Source organism: Tyto alba, unplaced genomic scaffold (genome assembly GCF_018691265.1).
Source record: "Tyto alba isolate M040663 unplaced genomic scaffold, T.alba_DEE_v4.0 Super-Scaffold_8, whole genome shotgun sequence".
NCBI lineage: Eukaryota > Metazoa > Chordata > Aves > Strigiformes > Tytonidae > Tyto > Tyto alba.
The window spans coordinates 18,252,674-18,270,559 of NW_024881329.1; the positions used below are offsets into that span (position 1 = coordinate 18,252,674).

The 17,886-nt window shown below is 38.7% G+C and overlaps 1 protein-coding gene across 2 annotated transcripts; it reads right to left on the reverse strand.

Moving 5' to 3' along the window:
- Positions 1 to 325: 325 nt before the first annotated feature.
- LOC104364034 (actin, alpha skeletal muscle B) lies at positions 326 to 17,642 on the reverse strand. 2 transcript variants are annotated; one of them, XM_009970591.3, is made up of 9 exons: positions 17,558 to 17,642; positions 14,666 to 14,813; positions 13,275 to 13,403; positions 8,896 to 9,006; positions 6,240 to 6,324; positions 4,809 to 4,970; positions 4,069 to 4,260; positions 2,466 to 2,647; positions 326 to 1,250 (listed from the first exon to the last, which is right to left on the reverse strand). In XM_009970591.3, the coding sequence occupies exons 2-9, from the start codon at positions 14,792 to 14,794 to the stop codon at positions 1,107 to 1,109; spliced, it is 1,134 nt and encodes a 377-aa protein (XP_009968893.1). In that variant the 5' UTR covers positions 14,795 to 14,813; positions 17,558 to 17,642; the 3' UTR covers positions 326 to 1,106. The 2 variants fall into 2 exon arrangements, with proteins under 2 accessions (XP_009968893.1, XP_032862735.1); XM_033006844.2 differs by lacking the exons at positions 13,275 to 13,403; positions 14,666 to 14,813; positions 17,558 to 17,642 and adding an exon at positions 10,532 to 10,580.
- Positions 17,643 to 17,886: the final 244 nt, after the last annotated feature.

The following is a 17,886-nucleotide window of genomic DNA, read 5'->3' on the forward strand; positions in this document are numbered from 1 at the left end:
CGTCCAGAATCATATAGAACACACTTGCCTGGTATCTGAAACGGTAAAATTTTCATAGCTGACTCTAATCTTCATACAGAACATTATGAAAATTTGTCATCCAGGAAGTATTTTTTTTTTTTTTAATAGAAACTGCGAAACAGTTCTGTTTTCATTATGAAAATTGCTTACCTAGGAAACTCAGAGGGAATTAAACATTTTTCATAATAACATTAAAGTATAAATTGGTAATTATTATTTTACCTTTAACAGATAAACTAGTCACTATGAAATTAATGTAAGCCACAGCAGCCTTACATGGATAATTACAATTTTATTGATCCATTAAGCCCAGAGTATTTTAATAACACATTCAAAAGGTTATTATTTACTCTGTAATCGTTAGTTTAGCACATATATAGCAAAAGCAAAGGAAACATGAGTTAACTGCTTAGGAATAGAGATAAAGAAAGCAATAATACGACCAATAACGTTTAAGTTCAGAAGTAGCTTGTTGAAGCTCCTTGCTGATGGGGAGCAGTGGTCACAAGGAGAGAAAGGTCTCCAGTTAAAGAGTTGCAGGACACCAAGGAAAGTCATCCATACAAGCTCTACTGGAAGAACTGGCACCCATGGGCACATCACTACCCAGATAAATCTGTTGTGTCCTCAGCAAAATAACCCCCCCCCTTAGAAGAATCCTGTGTACCACTTAACTGCATAAAACAAGCCTTCTCTGCTACCTAAATCTTGCATTGTGTTTGAGTTTGAAAGAACCACATATGTGCATACTTCAGACTTTCTATCCATCAGCAGAGACTAACACACAGCAGCACTGCACATCACCTCCCAGAGGGCAGCACAACACTCCCAAACACGGGGGAAGGGAGGTCTATAAAAATTTATAGTGTAACTACTGTTATTAATCTCAGAAAAGACCCATCACTGAAATGTTAGTCTCATTTTATCATCCAAAATTAGAACTAATTTGCTAATTCGTATGACATCCATACAGTGTGGTTTTTGAACATGTGGAAGAAAGTCAAACCATCCTCAGAGGTGAATGAGAGCAGGCGATGCGTAGAGAAACAACACTACTTGTCACTGACAGTACATGGTGGAAGTACTCAAAAGCACTTGCGGTGGACAATAGAGGGGCCAGCTTCCTCATATTCATCTTTACTAATCCACATTTGCTGAAAAGTGGACAGTGATGCCAATATTGAACCCCCAATCCAGACAGAGTATTTACGTTCTGGTGGTGCAATCATCTAGAAGAGAAGTGCAATCTGTTATAAATAAAGTGACAAGCAGATGACACAGTAAACATCTCTCTGGATGAAATAACGAGGTGAATGTCTTTTCATCATAGAAGCACAACTCCAATGAAGTGAAGCACCTCAGAGGTAGAAAGACTGTCATATTTTGTCTTCCACCTCAAGTTGATAGAGATGCTTTAGTGTTACTATAAGCAGACAAATATGGCTGCCTGTGAGATATCTGCACATGGCCCATTAACACAGCTACCGAAAAATTATTAAACATATATGAAAGAAAATGCAAGTTTTGAAACATTAACCTAATTTTGTTGTAAATAAAGACCATTGGGACAACACTACACAGAATGGTCTGAACATTTGTTTTGAGGATAAAGGAATTCTTTCACGTAAAAAAAAAAAAAGCAACAAACAAAAACAAACAACCCCAAAACATTGAGATACACTGGCATCATGTATCTAGCTAAGCTCCAGATGTAGAGCTAGAAGACCTCCTGCTAATTCCTCCCTTAGCCACTGAATTATTAAACTACACGGGCTGTACCCCTGCTCCTGCGTGCTCCTGTTTCCATTCCTGCTACTCCGTGTCATGCCCATTCAGCGTGCCAGCTGCTGCTTGATAAAAAGAGCCTCTCTGTTTCCTCATACGTTGTCTTGAGTCCAAGCCAAAAGGGACCTTTCAAATAGTGAACAAGCTGCTGGGATTTTTGGATTTATTCTTCCACCCTTTTCACTAATGACTTTCACTGATAGCTAAGCCTTGAAGCCTATAACATTCCCAGTATCTTCTGAAGTTGTTCATGACCCCTCTAGTATTTACAGCTCCATCTTCTCTAGGTTCATTCCTACCTCTCTTGTTGTTCCGTGGTGCCTTTCAAGTAGACTTTTTCTCCCTCCTAGCCCTATTTCACTAGGAATTCCACAGGACTCTCTTGCTTCACTGTTGTTTCACATATTCTCCAAATGACCTCATCAACTCCCATGGCTTCGGCAACCATTTTTATTCCAGCACTTCTCAAACCCTTCTTTTAATTCTGCTGTGGCTGGTAGGAGGAGGAGAGGTATTAATCAAACAGGCTGTCTGAGGCTCTCCTAACGTTAGGAATTGGTGTGCAAGACCTGGACATTCTCTTGTGGGCATTTTGATTTGATGTAAGATCTAACTTTCCAACAAAAGCTTCTTTTGTAAGTACAGGTGTCCAAAATTACCTTAATCTTCATTGTACTTGGAGCCAAAGCTGTTATCTCTTTCTGCATGCGATCGCCAATCCCAGGATACATCGTGGTTCCTCCAGAAAGGACATTATTTGCATAGAGATCCTTACGGATGTCAATATCACATTTCATTATACTGTTGTAAGTGGTTTCATGGATGCCTGCAGATTCCATCCCTGAATGGAAAGAAGTTTCAGAATGTTATTTCTTTGTCCCCTTCTTTTTCTTACTGTTAAAATGAAAGGAAGCCTCACTGGTCCAAGCCCTTAAGAGAACTCCAAGAACAAAAAAAAAAAAAAAGCTATGTGATGCTTAGAGAGGAAAGAGAAAGACAGAACATACTCCTCACCTTCTTTGTAATCTCAGCATAGTAATTATACAAGCTAAATACACTCAGAGAAGGAAGAAAGTTCCCCATTTTGATTTCATATTGGGTTTTTTACTTCAAGGGAAAAAAAAAGAATTAACATTATTTAATGAAAATTTAAAATGAGGTGTTACTGCAATAGTTTGCCATTTTTATAACCTTTTATGATGCTGTTAAGCTGGAACAAGAAGCCTGCTTGGCATTTCAGTGAGCTACATTGCTTTTGAGGTGTTGGTTTAATTTGACCGCCAGTACAGTGAAGTTAACTTATGGCACTATTTTTTGCTAAAGGAACAGACCAGATACAGCATTGGGAATACAGTTTGAACCTTAAGTACTAGACTTAACTGGCTTAACACGCACATTTTGACAGCAATCTCTGATCTAAGAAAACCTGATTTCCATCACTATGTTTCTGATACTGACCGTTGCTGAGCACCAACTCTGATCCCCAATACACTTCCGGAAGCCAAATCCCTGTATCTACTAAAGAGAATTTCTCTTGCTGATGTTCAAATACAAAATATTTGAACAACACTCCTGCTGATGTTCAAATACAGAACTTGGAGCTATATTAATGCTTGAATAGTTTCCTTTCTACATACAAACATAGCTAGCTTCACCATTTAGTTTAATGGAAACTGTGCCAAACTGCCTTCAGCCATTTTGCTCAGTCCTCTAGAGTGGAATTTAAGTGGAAAGTAGGAAATTTGAGGGCAGTATGAGTTACCACATAAAGTGTCAGTCATCTGCTGGATGACATGGGAATTTTAACACTGCAGATAAAACTACTGGAAAATAATGTACGATTTGATTTTGTATAATTAAATTACAGATGAATATAATAAAACTATAAATAGAAGCAACATCTAGATAAAAACCCCTACATAAGCAGCACTGTGCAGTTATTTTTCAGCCAGTCAAGTTAAAAAGCATGATCTTCTGACAGTATTCTAAATCACCACCTTAGAAACTCTACTGCTTTTATGAGGTTGAAAATCATCGCAGGATTGAGGTATTTCTAAAGTGACAGGCATCTTTTTGTCCACCAGCTGTAACAGCAGTGTTCACAGCTTCTAAAGAGCTGATTAAGTCAATAGAAGCTGCCTGTTTATAAGAATATTTGAGAATAAATACCACAGTTCCTACAGCTGAAGGTTGTCTATACTTTCTAATAAATTCTTCTTTTCATTCTCTGTGCAGTCCCTAGAAAGAAAAGTCTTGTCCCACCTATGAATGATGGCTGGAAGAGAGTTTCTGGGCATCGGAACCGTTCATTTCCAATGGTGATGACTTGCCCATCAGGAAGCTCATAGCTCTTTTCAAGAGAGGAGGAGGAAGCAGCAGTTGCCATTTCGTTTTCAAAATCCAAAGCCACGTAACAAAGCTTCTCCTTGACGTCTCTCACAATCTCCCGTTCCGCTGCAGACAGCCAACAAGTTTTTAATCAACTTACAGTACAACTAGGACACAGATTTTCTCATGCATGTTTCCTTGAATTTATGACAGTCATAAGGATCACTGGATTCTGATCTCCCTGTTATCTCAACATTACTTTCTTTTTGCATTACCAAATTTCTCTCATCAGCAAATATAAGATATATTGTACTACAGAATACTGAAAATATTAATGTTTACAGGTCTGTCACAAACCCTTGACTCCAGAGGTTCATCCGTTGCCAACTACTAACTTTGTTCCTTTGTCTGTGGAAGAGGTATGATCAAACACAACCACCTGTTAAATTTGCCAGTGACTTCGGATTTCCTAATGAGGCACCATTCTTGCCCTTGATGCTCAACATATATGCTGAAAATCAAAGCTGGGAGAATCCTGGTAGCTAACATGAACTGTTTTTCCCAGACCAAACTAGTGATAGTGATTCCAATGCATCTCCCCAGGTACACACTTCCCACATACCAGGACTGCATACATTTGCTTTGTTAAGTGCATCCAAAGCACAGCTCATTACCAGTGGTGACAAAAGAGTAGCCTCTCTCTGTAAGAATTTTCATGAGATAGTCAGTCAGGTCTCTGCCTGCCAGATCAAGTCTCATGATGGCATGAGGCAAGGCGTAGCCCTCATAGATAGGCACATTGTGTGTGACACCATCCCCGGAATCCAAAACTATTCCTGGAAAGTGAAAGAAAAGGAGAAGCTGGTTATTTCCCACTGATACAGGGTCTCCACATACTTCATCTTCTCAACTGAAACATGCAACAACACAATGAAGCTCCTCACATGGCAATTTTTTCTGTCATTTCTTTAACTAAATTGCTGCTCACGTGAGATGAAATCGCTAGCATAAACTAAGCAGCAACTGCATTTGGAGAAAAAAAGACATGTATCATTCAGCAATTCAGTTGCATTGTTCTTACTGAACAGATGCTAGCAATAATGACCTCATGGACACAGAGGCTTTCATTTCAGATGACCCTGAGCACTTTATAGACATGATATAATGTACAAACTGTAAATAAAAATCTATCTATAAAATTAAAAATTTGAATCTATCATTAAACCAAACCACCCTGTTGAGGAAAATATAACTACAGTTTTTCTGCACACAGCCATGTTACTTTTATTATTGGATAGGAAATGAAGTACATTTTTTCCACTCAAAATCAATAAAGCATTTCTGATACCAAACATGCATACAAATAGTTGAATTTTAAACATAAAACAAGTATTTATGACAACTGTAATTCCTGTAAACTGGCAATCTTTTTATACAAAATTTTATTGTGGCATCAGGCTAAGAAGACAGATGGCATTTTAATTTTTTTCAAAGTACATGAAGACTCACAGGTTACTAAGTAGTAATTTATCATCTCAATGCTTGATCAGACTCTAAATGGCAATAAGAGACCACCATGCTAATTCTAATGATTGCTTAACAACAGACATCATTAGGTGATTGAAATTCAACATTTAAATGAAATATTTTCATTTAGCTACTGAACGGTTAGTTGTTTGTTTTTTGTTTTTTGTTTTTTTTTTTTTTCTACTGGGAATGGAGCTTAACAATAGTGGTAGGTCTAAAGTAAGAAGGAACTGTGGGTTTGGAACAATCTAGTTAAGATACAGCCTCTTCTCTAAGCTGTGCAATTAAGGGCAGTATCGAACCATACCGTCTTTCATCTGTTCATGTAGTAGAGCCATAGTCACTTGAGCTTTTGAAACAGAAAGTCATAAATCGACACTCAAACCTGCCATGAATCTGAAAACAACAAAGGTTCTTGCACAGCGTGGTGGGTAGTATTCAGTGTCCATGTGGCTATCAGTTCCTCTTCATACACAGCTGGTGCATCATACCCAGCATCTCTCTGTGGGTGTGTATATGTGCATATACATCCACGAGAGGAGGACAGGGCAGAAAATACCACTCTCAGAAAGACTCACCGGTCGTTCTTCCAGATGCGTACAGAGACAGCACTGCCTGAATTGCTACATACATGGCTGGCACATTGAACGTCTCAAACATTATCTGGAACAAAGAATTTGAAAACCTTTAGGATCTACCTGTAAGAGTATCTGAAAGGACACTAAATTTTTTTTTTCTTTAATGAATACTGCCAGTTACTACTCCTGAGTCCCCCCTGAACTGTGGTTCTTCTGTGAACTATACACTGTTTTCTTTAGGATTTCCTTTTAAAATAAATAAATAAATAGAATAAAAAGAACACTGAAGTCAGTGGATGCCTTTCTGTTGACTTCAGATTACGTCAGATTTTACTGCTAATATTAATTAAAGATGACACCTTGTGATAACTTTTTCACCCTGGTGGCAGGACTGCAACAATGCCGCTATCAAAGGTTTTTTTTTTAATATATAGACACACACACACACACACACACACACACACACACACACAAAATATAGAAGACACAGTTGGAAGAAGTCACAAGAAGTATTCTGTCTATTCCCCTCTCAAGGAAGAATCAGCCATTCCTGACACAACTTTTGTTCTGTTTCAGAAATTCCTCTGACTGAGCATACGCAGATTTCTCCAGCAAACAAATCTAGTGATATACTGTACTTACTATTATGAGGGGTTTCTTGATGTCTAGCTAAGACCTCACTTGGTCTAGTTTAAACCCATTACACCTCATTCTGCACTGCCCAGCAAACACAACAGTATCTTTTCTCTTTATGGCAACCTTCACCATATTCTCTTGTCTCATCCCACACCTCTTTTACTCCAACAAACTCCAGTTCTTTCCAACTCCTGTGTCAGATACACTGCAATTTTATCCAAACAGATGGAATAACATTTGTTTCCAGCTGGACTTCCATTGAAGCTCCTCTAAAGAAAAACACTGAGGGCACACAGTGAACTAACACAGTCTGGACAAGGCTACGCGCTGTATCCTTCTGTAAACCAATCCCACCTACCCTAGGCAGTGCTACCCCGTCACTGGTGGTGCCACTGTGACCACGTTTCACAGAGTCATTTCAGTTGGAAAAGATCTTTAAAATCGAGTCCAGCTGTTAACCCAACACTGCCAAGTCCACCACTAAACCATGTCCTTAAGCACCACATCTACACGCCTTCTAAATACCTCCAGGGATGGTGACTGAACCATCACCACCGTACCCATCAGGGCCACTGACATCAGTGGGTTAAACTGAAACTTTGGATTTCATAAGCTAATATATTTGCCAATGAAGTCTACTTTTAATGAAAATTATGCTTTCCATTAAAGAATACACAAATTACTGGTATTTCATTGTTAATTAATGTAATGAATTTAATGCAATCAGTAATAAACAGTAAGCCTTTAAACAATCTTGAAAGCAGGATTTATCATTACAGTATAATGACAGAGAAACAGTCCTAGACATGTCTACTGTATGAACCACACCTCCTGGTTGTTATAAACTAAGCTTTTCTTATCATCTGTTGTTGTTTATTATCTCCCAGTTGTATTATCTCCCAGTAATGCATGCTGTCAAGCTCACTACTTAATTAGTTTATTTACACTCTTGCTAAATTGATGCATAATCTTCCTATTAAATATATGCCAAAACTGGGCACAAAGGGAAGTACAGAGCCACCGCTAAGTTTCACAGCTGATTTTATACCTATAGCTGTATTTAAATCACACTTACTTCTGCTCACATCACTGGCTAGATTTATAATGTGGACTTTTGGCCAGAAGGCTGCTCTAAAATATACAAACTTCAGAGGTCAACTTTTGGTTCTGATCTGAGTTTGCTAAATCAGACTGAGTACGTCATGGGCAGAAATGCGTAGCAAAGCATCATTTAACTTTGAGTGCTTCAAGACAACTCATTTTCCTAAGCCAGCACAAACATTTCTGGTTTTGAAGACTTTTCCCCTGATGCCTGAAGAGATGATCCAGTTGGGAGCTCCACAAAGTCACCTGCATGATGGCCTTCAAACATCCTTATTCAAATCTTCCAAAAAACCCGCACAATTCTGGTAACTAGCATTCAGTCTGATGCAGTAGTGTTGGTAAAGTGAGTCTTCAGGGTAGAAAGCAGCAGCTGGTACAGCACAAGCTGAGGAGTTGGCTACTACAAGTTGAACACTCTTGGTAGCCAGAAGTAGGCACATGAAAGGCATCACTGGTCCAAAATTCACACAGAAGTATGATTCAGCTGGTACATGACCTGTGTTACAGTGCTGCAAACCTCAGATTTAAATATATCAGTGACTCATAACTCTAGTCAAAAAAAATGACATGAATCCTGGGTTAACATTATCTACACACCAAAACTCAGCATCAGAAGCCACCCTAGCCTCCAGCTTCCCCCCTTCCAGAACTGAGCACACACACACTCTTGTGAACAAAGAAAATCTCTCCAAGTTTTCAAGATGTTAGTTCCATAAATCTCACTGCCACACACAAGTATGAAACATTTTAGGGCCATCTAGAGAACTTGTGTGAGCAGCAGACACTTCTGCTCTCTCACCGTGGTTTAGTCAACATGCTAACCCAGATTAAGAAGAAAGTTGAATTCCCAGGACTATTTCTATTTTTAGCTGTTTCCATGCAGACACGGTCTGCGGCACAACATTCAGATAATTACCTGGGTCATTTTTTCACGGTTGGCCTTAGGATTCAAGGGGGCCTCGGTCAGCAGGACGGGGTGTTCCTCTGGCGCAACTCGGAGTTCATTGTAGAAAGAGTGATGCCAAATCTAAAAAAAAATTGCTTTAGAAAAGTGTTCTGAAAATTGTTTCTTCTGTCCACAGAACTACACCAAAAACTTTTCAAATACAGTCTGAACGATTTTTTTTTTTTTTTTTTTACAAATATATTAAAATAGACAGCATGCAAGACAATCCGCCAAATTCAACTCTATTTTCTTTAGAATCAAAACCATTTGGTTTCTACTGTATGTAGCAACAGAACATAACTTACACAACGCAGTCCTTACAGTTAGGATTCCCAAAACAGAGCACAGCTCATCCCCTCTAAGCAGGAGCACTGGTTAGTTCCCACCTGCAGTGCTCCAATACAGAAGCTGAGCCAAGCACAGAACTCCTGGGCCTGGAAGACTTCTCCATCTCAGGCTGCCTGGAGACGGATCCAGTTGCAAGTCATTGCCCACATGGTCTTTGGAAAGCTAATTATTTCTGCAGAAGCGAAAGGCCCTTTATGCCACAGATGTTTCTTGCAGTAAATCCTGAATCAAACTCTCATTTACTATAGAGTAACTAAATTTCTTAGTCACAGTCTGCAAAGTACTGCAGTATGTTTTTCATGTTGAAAGGTGCCACGTGTATCAGACGATGCTGGATTTCATTGTCTGAGTACTATGGCTGTGAGGAACTGAAGGGATTGTTTTTCTTGATGCCAGCTCAGAGACACACTGTTCAGTAACACAATTCAAGATTTTATCTTCTCATCTAATTCTTTCTTACCCTTTTAATTTTTTTTAGCTCAGCTTTGCCTGACCCAACAAGCTCATTTCTAGCACAAAACATCAGGATAGTTTTATGGGTAAATTTATTTGATTAATATCCTAGAAGCAAGTATTATTATGCTCTAAAATGAGCTTAAGTGAAAGAAAGATATTCTCTAAATTTGAGGCACCTACAAAGTCAACAACTGTCCAGAGCTGAAATTATTTAGTGAGAAAATTATCAGCCCAAAAAATAAAAAATCTCAATTCCATCTCAGTTCCCTAAAAAAAATAAAATCAGATGTTTCCAGAACTGGGGCTTGGGATGCTGGGCCATCTTCCATTTGAAGGTTTAGCATACAAATACAGGGAGAAGTTGAATAAAAGAGAAAGTAATAATATAAAAGTTTCTTTAAAATATACAAATCAGATATAAGAAGAAAAAGACTGCCATTTCAGACAGGAAAGAACTCAAGAAAGAGAAGGAAACCTCGGTGCTTACAGAATTAACAAAGTACTGGCAATTTCAGCAGCGAGGAACAAACTCAGACTCATAAAGCAGGACCCTGCCTAAACCTCAGGCAATTTGCAGGTTTTTCCTCAAAACCAGGCACAATTAGGCACTGTATAGCCTGTTAGAGTTGACCTAATGATAACCATAATGTTAATGGCTAATGGTATTCTACAAGAACCAAAACTAGTTCAGTGTTAGATTTATAAGTCATGAGAATTAAAGGTAAGCAGCAAGCACAATAGCAAAGAGAATTTAGTAGGGAAGAATTATTCCAACACTTGTATTAAACATTTGCATAGTCACCAGAGCCAGAAAATGCTCCATCCCAACATTTTCCCTCCTATACACTGTCAGCTCAGTTGCGGTGAACAAATTAACAGTGATGTATAATGCCCTGTATTATTACCCAGCAGAAAACAGAGCAGTCCCAATTTGAATATTGTGAATTGAAGCACAAGAGCAGAAGAATGCTCTGTTTCATTGCCTACGTGTTCTCCTCCCCCATTCACACCAGTGCCTGTGCATCCTGCCGCATCCCCGCTCTCGCTTTCTCTCGCTCACATGCACACTCAGCCTAATCTTTCAATGACCCTCCTCTTTTTATAACGGGGTGGGGGGCACTGCACTATTATGCCTTTGTGCTATTTTTGGCACGTTACCCAGTAATTCTCTTGTTTCTTCTACATTGTGATGCTTTCAGTAGAGTTCTTTCCAAGTGTTAGAAAGAAATTCGTGGTTCAGATCAAAATCATGCAACTGGTTTAAAAAATCTTGGGGATGAAAAGTATATAAACATATACAAAAGATATTCCTTTAGCAGCAAAACTTTAGCGATTGCATTTCAGAACTTCTCTCAGCCAGAAGAGAGAGAGAGAGACTGTGTGTGTGTGTGTGCATGCCTGTTAGAGAAGCCTGTGTATGTGTGCATGTATATATATATATACAGGCTTCCCTCATTCAATTATATGATATTTTAATAACATACATATTTTATATATAAGAAAAAAAGCTTTTTTTTTTTTTTTAATATTTACAATAATCACAACAGTTTGCAATGCTGTTACTTGTCTCTTCCCTACCACTGCCTTTCTCTCATGCCTCTTTTTTGTATTTGTTGCTCATTGTTCCTTCACTTGAAAGCAGCCCTCGCTCTGTCCCACTCTGCTCCTGGGCTCAGCAAGATGTCCAAGCACAGCTCAGAGCTGGGGCATCTTTGCCAGCTCCTGTATGTTGCCAGCTGTCTGTCAGAAGGTAAGTTTGGGCAAGGCACCCACTTTCACAAGTAATTCCTTCACCCATTTAAGTAACCAAGAGAAGTTCAAACTACAAGAATCCATACAGTATCTGACCATTATTTGAATTACTGCACTGCCTGAAGCCTCCACCACACTATATCCTAAAAAACACTCCTAGACATAAGATTACACTACAGTAAAGCACATGCCACCTTTTTTACCTTCTCTAATTCCTTCTCCTATCTGGATTTTAGATAGTCTGCTCTAGTATCCAGCATTACGCAAAGAAAGAACACGTACCAGTGTGTGTGATACGCAGGACAATTTCCAGATGCAAAGACCAGTCACTGAGGGAAGAACATAAAATAGTGACCTCCACTTTTATTTTATTTACCTTTTTTTTTTCCCTACAAGGAAATATAATTTTTTGCTGCATGCAAACAGCAGGAAAATCATCAGGAACAACATAAGGGGACGTATAAGGTAGACTTCCTACGCTGCACAAATGAGCAAGGTGTCCTCCCAGCAAGCAGTGCAGTAATGAAATGCAAATACTATGCTTCCATCTAGAGGAGTAGGTGGGAAATTTATTTCCAAATATTAACTGGGGAACTCCCATTGCTTCTGTACCAACTTCGGTATGTTCATCTGGAACATTCTGTGCTTATCAATTTGTGCTCATGAATTTGTCACAATAACTAGCTTCAGACTGAATATTATAGTTGTATTATATATAATATATGTAGTTATATATATATTTAGTATTATAGTCATATACACCTCATCTCAGCAAGTCTGAGTACAGACGACCACCAGCCCCACGTCTTCCTTTCAGTGGCATTTTCCACAGGAAAATACTACTAGAAACATTTGTTTGTGGAATTTCCTTCCCATACCATTCCACCTGAAGATGACAAGGGACTGAATTACAATCCTGTCTTTAAAGGAGAGCTACAATATTTCCATATACGGACTCAGATGCTTCCTGAAGAGACCAGGACCTAGGGGATATCAGAGATACTTAGCAGAGTGAGAGTGCCCTTAGGACTCCTCCTGCCCCTCCAGCATCTGCCATGAGCCTGCACCATCCTTAAGTGAGCATTTCACAGAGGTCATTGCACTGACCGCAGGCAAGAAAGTTTGGCTTGATAGGGAATAAAGACACCTTCTCACCATCCAGACTTTAAAAGCTAAGTGGAACTGGCAACAGAAAAACATGCTTCAGGAAAAAAAAAAAAATCCCACTCTCAAAGAATTAGTATAGGGATAGATAGCTCCAGTCTGTCTTTTCGTCTTTAAATGACAGTGAGAATGTCATATGTAATACAAGATGTGGCCATCACCCATCATCTTCATGTAGGCAAGTACTGAGGAGGGAAAAAATCACCCCTCCACCTCACAGTTTCTGTTCCCAACTTCAGTAATGTATCTTTAATATTTCTCTGATTGACCTCTGATGAATCACAACCTGGTTTGTTTTCTTTTTTACGTTAAGCTACTTTCTATCATTATCAAACATTTTGCCTCAGCATGAACTTCAAGACTGAAAAGAGTATGTGTAAAGCATAAAATACTTTTATAACATACTGCCAAATCTGATGACTAATAAGCATTTACTCTTTAAAAGTAAGTCCAGAAGCGCCAAGACCCGATCAACTCCTGTGTTAGCATCCTGTACTATCCTTTTACATATACTGCAATGACGTATTTTTCAAGGATTTTCCCTTTGGTTTCCAAGAAGGTTAATGGCAAATTGTCTGTCTTGGATAAGATGATGCCTCAACAAAATTACATTAAAAATAAACACCCACCTTTTCCATGTCATCCCAGTTAGTGATGATTCCATGTTCAATGGGATACTTCAGCGTCAAGATCCCTCTTTTACTTTGTGCTTCATCGCCTACATAGCTGTCTTTTTGACCCATTCCAACCATAACACCCTACAAAGTATATTATTCTAATTACTGCAGTGTATTATGCACATTAGAGACAGAGCATAATTCTTAAATTATAATCTCCCTTGATTTACTTTAGCTATATTCAGGTGCCCTTTCCATCTAGGAAGTTCCACTATTGCCTTTAAACGGTGAGATTCTCCCTTGCTCGAAGTCAAATGGTTTCAAAAAATACATATTTTGCAAAAAAGGCATTTATTTATATAAAACAGAGAAGGATTTTCTAAAAGAAAATTCACTTGTTAAATAATAGTTTTTCTAAGTTCATCATGTTTGCACTAGGAAGCTTACCACGGTTGCCCCAAATAATGTAACAACATATGAGGTAAAATATTATTCATCAACTAACATAAAAATATTTTTCTCATAGATTCATTAATTCCATGGATCCATTAATACAGCTGCTGGCTGCTGCATTGTGCAAAATTACATGCCAAAAGACAATGAACAACTGGGGAGATTAAAGAATGGATGTTTTCAACAACTGGCATCCATCTTCAACAATTCATAGCGGTGTTCAAAATGCATTACTCAAAATGTTTAGTATTTTACACCTGTCAAACCAGGCTTATGGTTTGAGCTTTAGCTCGGCAAAAGAACACACAGAACTTCAGGGAAGGGTTTTTAACAGCCTAGAAAATTAAAATCTGATTCAGATATTAATAAAATTAACAAAGAACTGCATCTTCTATTTGTAAAGGAACTGTTAGAAAACTAATTAAGCAGAAAGACCCTATTCAAGGTCAGTAAGAGCCACATTTATCCTTTCCAGTCTTGAGTTGATAAAGTGATATGCTATAGACATTTTTGGGGAGTTTACTGGGCCATGCTGCTGTTAATAGAGCAAGAAAAGCAACTTATCACTATTATTCATTTGGTTTCTCACATTAACAATGTTCTGCCTATCTTTTTTCTTTGTATTGATATAGAAAATATTAATTAATCCAACAAGTTGGGTTATTTTTTCCCATAAGACACCTTCATGTTATTAAAACACTCATGTTCTTCTAGAGAATATTTTATGGCTGGAGAGCACCTTTTCCAAAGGACAAAGAAGTTCACCTCATAGTAATAAAGATGTGCCGCTCAATCCTCCAGCTCCCAACGAGCTAAACTGTTACAAAGGCTGATGGGAGTTTTGCCTGAATAAGTCTGATGCTTTCCCACTGCCATGTCTAAAGTCTCAAAAAAAAACCCCAAACCAACCATCCAAACTGGACAACACTTTCATTTTGGCACCAACTGACCTGATGGCGAGGACGTCCAACGATGGATGGAAACACAGCTCTTGGAGCATCATCTCCTGCAAACCCAGCTTTGCAAAGCCCAGAACCATTGTCACATACGAGGGCAGTGGTTTCGTCATCGTCACACATAGTGCCTCACAATTTTTGGCTGCAAAACAGTAATTTGAAAGGGAGGAAGCAGATGGAAGGGAATAGGACAGAAGTAACTCTCCATCATTTGGAGACCAAACTGCTGCCAGAAGAACGATTTTGAAAAAGAATAAACCTAAACAGCAAAGTCTGTGCTAAAGCCCTGATCTTGCAAAGCATGTGAAGTATCCACATAAATTTCAGCTTGAATAGGTTTAACCAAAGTAAATTAATCAGGACACTGAGCCTTTGCTTCCAAAAGGGAAATCTCCTCTGCTGTAGCCTCAAGGGGTCCTGTGATATGTGTTAATTGACCTCGTGACCATGGGACAAGTTCAGCTAGAGGATACACATTCAGCCCTACTTGGACATAAGCAAGCATAACCCCATCTACTTCAAGGCTGAATTATCTTCTAGAAATTTAATTTGTTAAAAATTAATTGATTATATGCACTTACCACTTACAATGTTAGTAATTAGATGGTAAATAAGAATCCCCAAACATTCAACTACTTCAAAGATTGCAGTTGGTCCCTGGTGGCATGTTTAAATTTTTTTTACTCTTAGAGGGTCATCATCAATCTGAAACAACCAACTAAAAATAACCCCCATCAAAGCTTCAGGAAAGTGTTTGCTGTGTGTTTTTAAATGACAGCTCCTCTGTAACGTGACTTGATCACTGCAGGAGCTATTCCATATTTGTAAGTGGTAAATACCTTATCGAAGTGGTTATTCTGGGAAACAGAACAAGAGGCAGCTGGCACAACTGCCCAGGAACACTCAACTTCAGTAGTTGGCCAACACATCAGACAAAGTCCCGAACTTGTTGAAATTCATGGCAAAACTCCCACCGAGGGAGGGCCTGAATTTCACCAAGACTCCTGTTTCAGATTCCTTGGTTATTTTTAGGACTACACGATTGCCTCTTTAGGCAGTTGAGAAGAGGGAAGGATATTATTTTTCCTTCTCTGGCAACTTCACTCGGTAAGGCAGGGTACTTCAGAAACAAGAAAGGAATGAAAAACAGCACTTCTCCAGCAAAGTTCTTGTCCCCAAGAATGCAAAAATGCATTAAGTATCATTTTTGTAATTAATGCAAAAATGTCTTTGGCTTCTGATGGCATTACAGTTCCACCTAAGGGCTATGTGCACGGGCAGCCCAGGAGCGGTGGCAGAATAACCACCAGCTTTAGGGTCTGCCCTGCAACCAATTCACATTGTCCTATTTGTGGAGTTCAAAATATCTCATGCTGTTCAGAGGATCCCTGCAAGAATACCAATGTCCCCAGAGATTTACAAACAGGAACAGTTTGGGGTTTTAAAGTTTGAGCTGCATGAAGTTCCTTGTGTTCAATCCTTTCCCGTATGCTTTACAAAGCATGACTGTGACATGACTGATCCCAATGCTCACAGGTGATATGGAATAATTCAAAACAATCACATTATTTTAAAAAATAAAAATCCTTTTAATTCTTGTTGATGTGCCTGTGACTGGAAGATTCTTTTTCACATAAAGAAGCAAAACAATTTTATCACATAAATTTGTTAACAGCTTTAATATAGGAATGTTTAACCACTAGTTCTAGTAGCTGGTATTTTGGAACATTCATTCATGTTGCCATGAATTGGTATTTTCTTCTAAAACCCTCAGGAAAAGGCTTTTAGAATGCAATAAACCAACCATTTACCAGCAGTATCCAACATTGCAGAACTTCACTCAGACTCCAATTCCATCCACATAAAATGAAGGAAACTCCATTCTTACATCCATCAGAAATGACATCAGATGAGATACTAGCATTTCAGAGTAGAGAATTTTAAAGTAGAGAAATGCTGCAAAGCTCTGAGGGCTCAGAATCACTCCTTGGCTCTACAGAAAGCTGGATAGGACTGAGATGTTTAATCCTCCATGGTAATCAAGAATATTCCCATTCACTCATACACACAGCATTTTATATATAGCTTTACATGCAAAAGTAAGGTCGGTACAGCCGTACTCGGAGAAAGAAAATTCAGAGGGAAACCCTAAATCTGTACCAGCCACATGTTGGAGTGCTGGCAGCGATTGTTTACCGTTTTACTCACTATTGATTAGATTCCAGATGAGCCACCGACCCTCATTAATAAAATCAATGGCTGAATTTGTTTATTTCCCATTTTTTTGAAAAAAACCCAAACTTATCTTGCTTTGCTTATCATTACCTAATTACAATGTGAATGAACTAATAAAGAGCACTACTTAAAATTTGCATTGACTGAGTCATGTTACAGCTTTACAGCTGCTGAATTTATAGGTTTAAGAACCATTTTCACAAAGCAGCTCTTTGGAAATCTTTTCAGCAGATCAAGTTCTGAAATAAATTTCCTAAATTTGCTTGATTATTGGTTTCAATTTTTATTTTTCTAGTTCCCAGTGCAAAACTAAATAATACTAACAGAGAACTTCCTTTTTGGTTTCTGCATAAGGCCCGATGTCCAGACAGCAAACACTAATGAAGCGTTCTTCCAGGTTTCAGACAGGCTAAGGTTTCATCGCACACTACTGATCCTTCCAGCAATGAACATCTGCATTGTTCCTTGTGACCCTGCAGTAAAACCTGAATTACCTCACACCAGGAGACCCTCTGGAATTCCTTCACCTGTGGCAAACAGCATGCAAGTCCACAGAGAAGTGTTTAAATCCCCAAAAGATCTCAGACCAAGTGAAGCAAAGCGTTAAAATCATGAACTGTAACATGAAATAACTCTCAGGGTAATACTCACCCAGGAAATAGTGATTTCTAGAAGCCTCTTTGTAAATGACATGATCTCACCTTCTATTACATTTATATCAGCTTCTGGAATGGAGTTCACAGAATATCTACACGTGTCAAGCCATTTTTGGAAACTTTTTTTTTTTTTCTCTTTTCAGTTCGCGCTTATCACAGCAACAGCACAAAAGCCTGGATAAATTAGGGCAGACTTTCTAACATCTCTGGATCCTTTCCCACTTCCTAACTTGCTATGCCTCATGACAGAGGGTTGTTTCCAACCCTCAAGACAAAAATCCCTCACACCAGATGAGTAAGACTGGAAGGACTTGAAGTTCCACT

Bases quoted from the DNA above. Each gene is read 5' to 3' on its own strand.
- LOC104364034 (XM_009970591.3), bottom strand. From the start codon at position 14,794: ATGTGTGACGATGACGAAACCACTGCCCTCGTATGTGACAATGGTTCT. The intron at 9,007-13,274 runs GTGGGTGTTTAT...ATTTTTTTTTAG, and splicing joins ACTGGGATGACATGGAAAAG to ATTTGGCATCACTCTTTCTA. The intron at 4,261-4,808 runs GTAATGAGCTGT...GGCTGTCTGCAG, and splicing joins CTACTCTTTTGTCACCACTG to CGGAACGGGAGATTGTGAGA.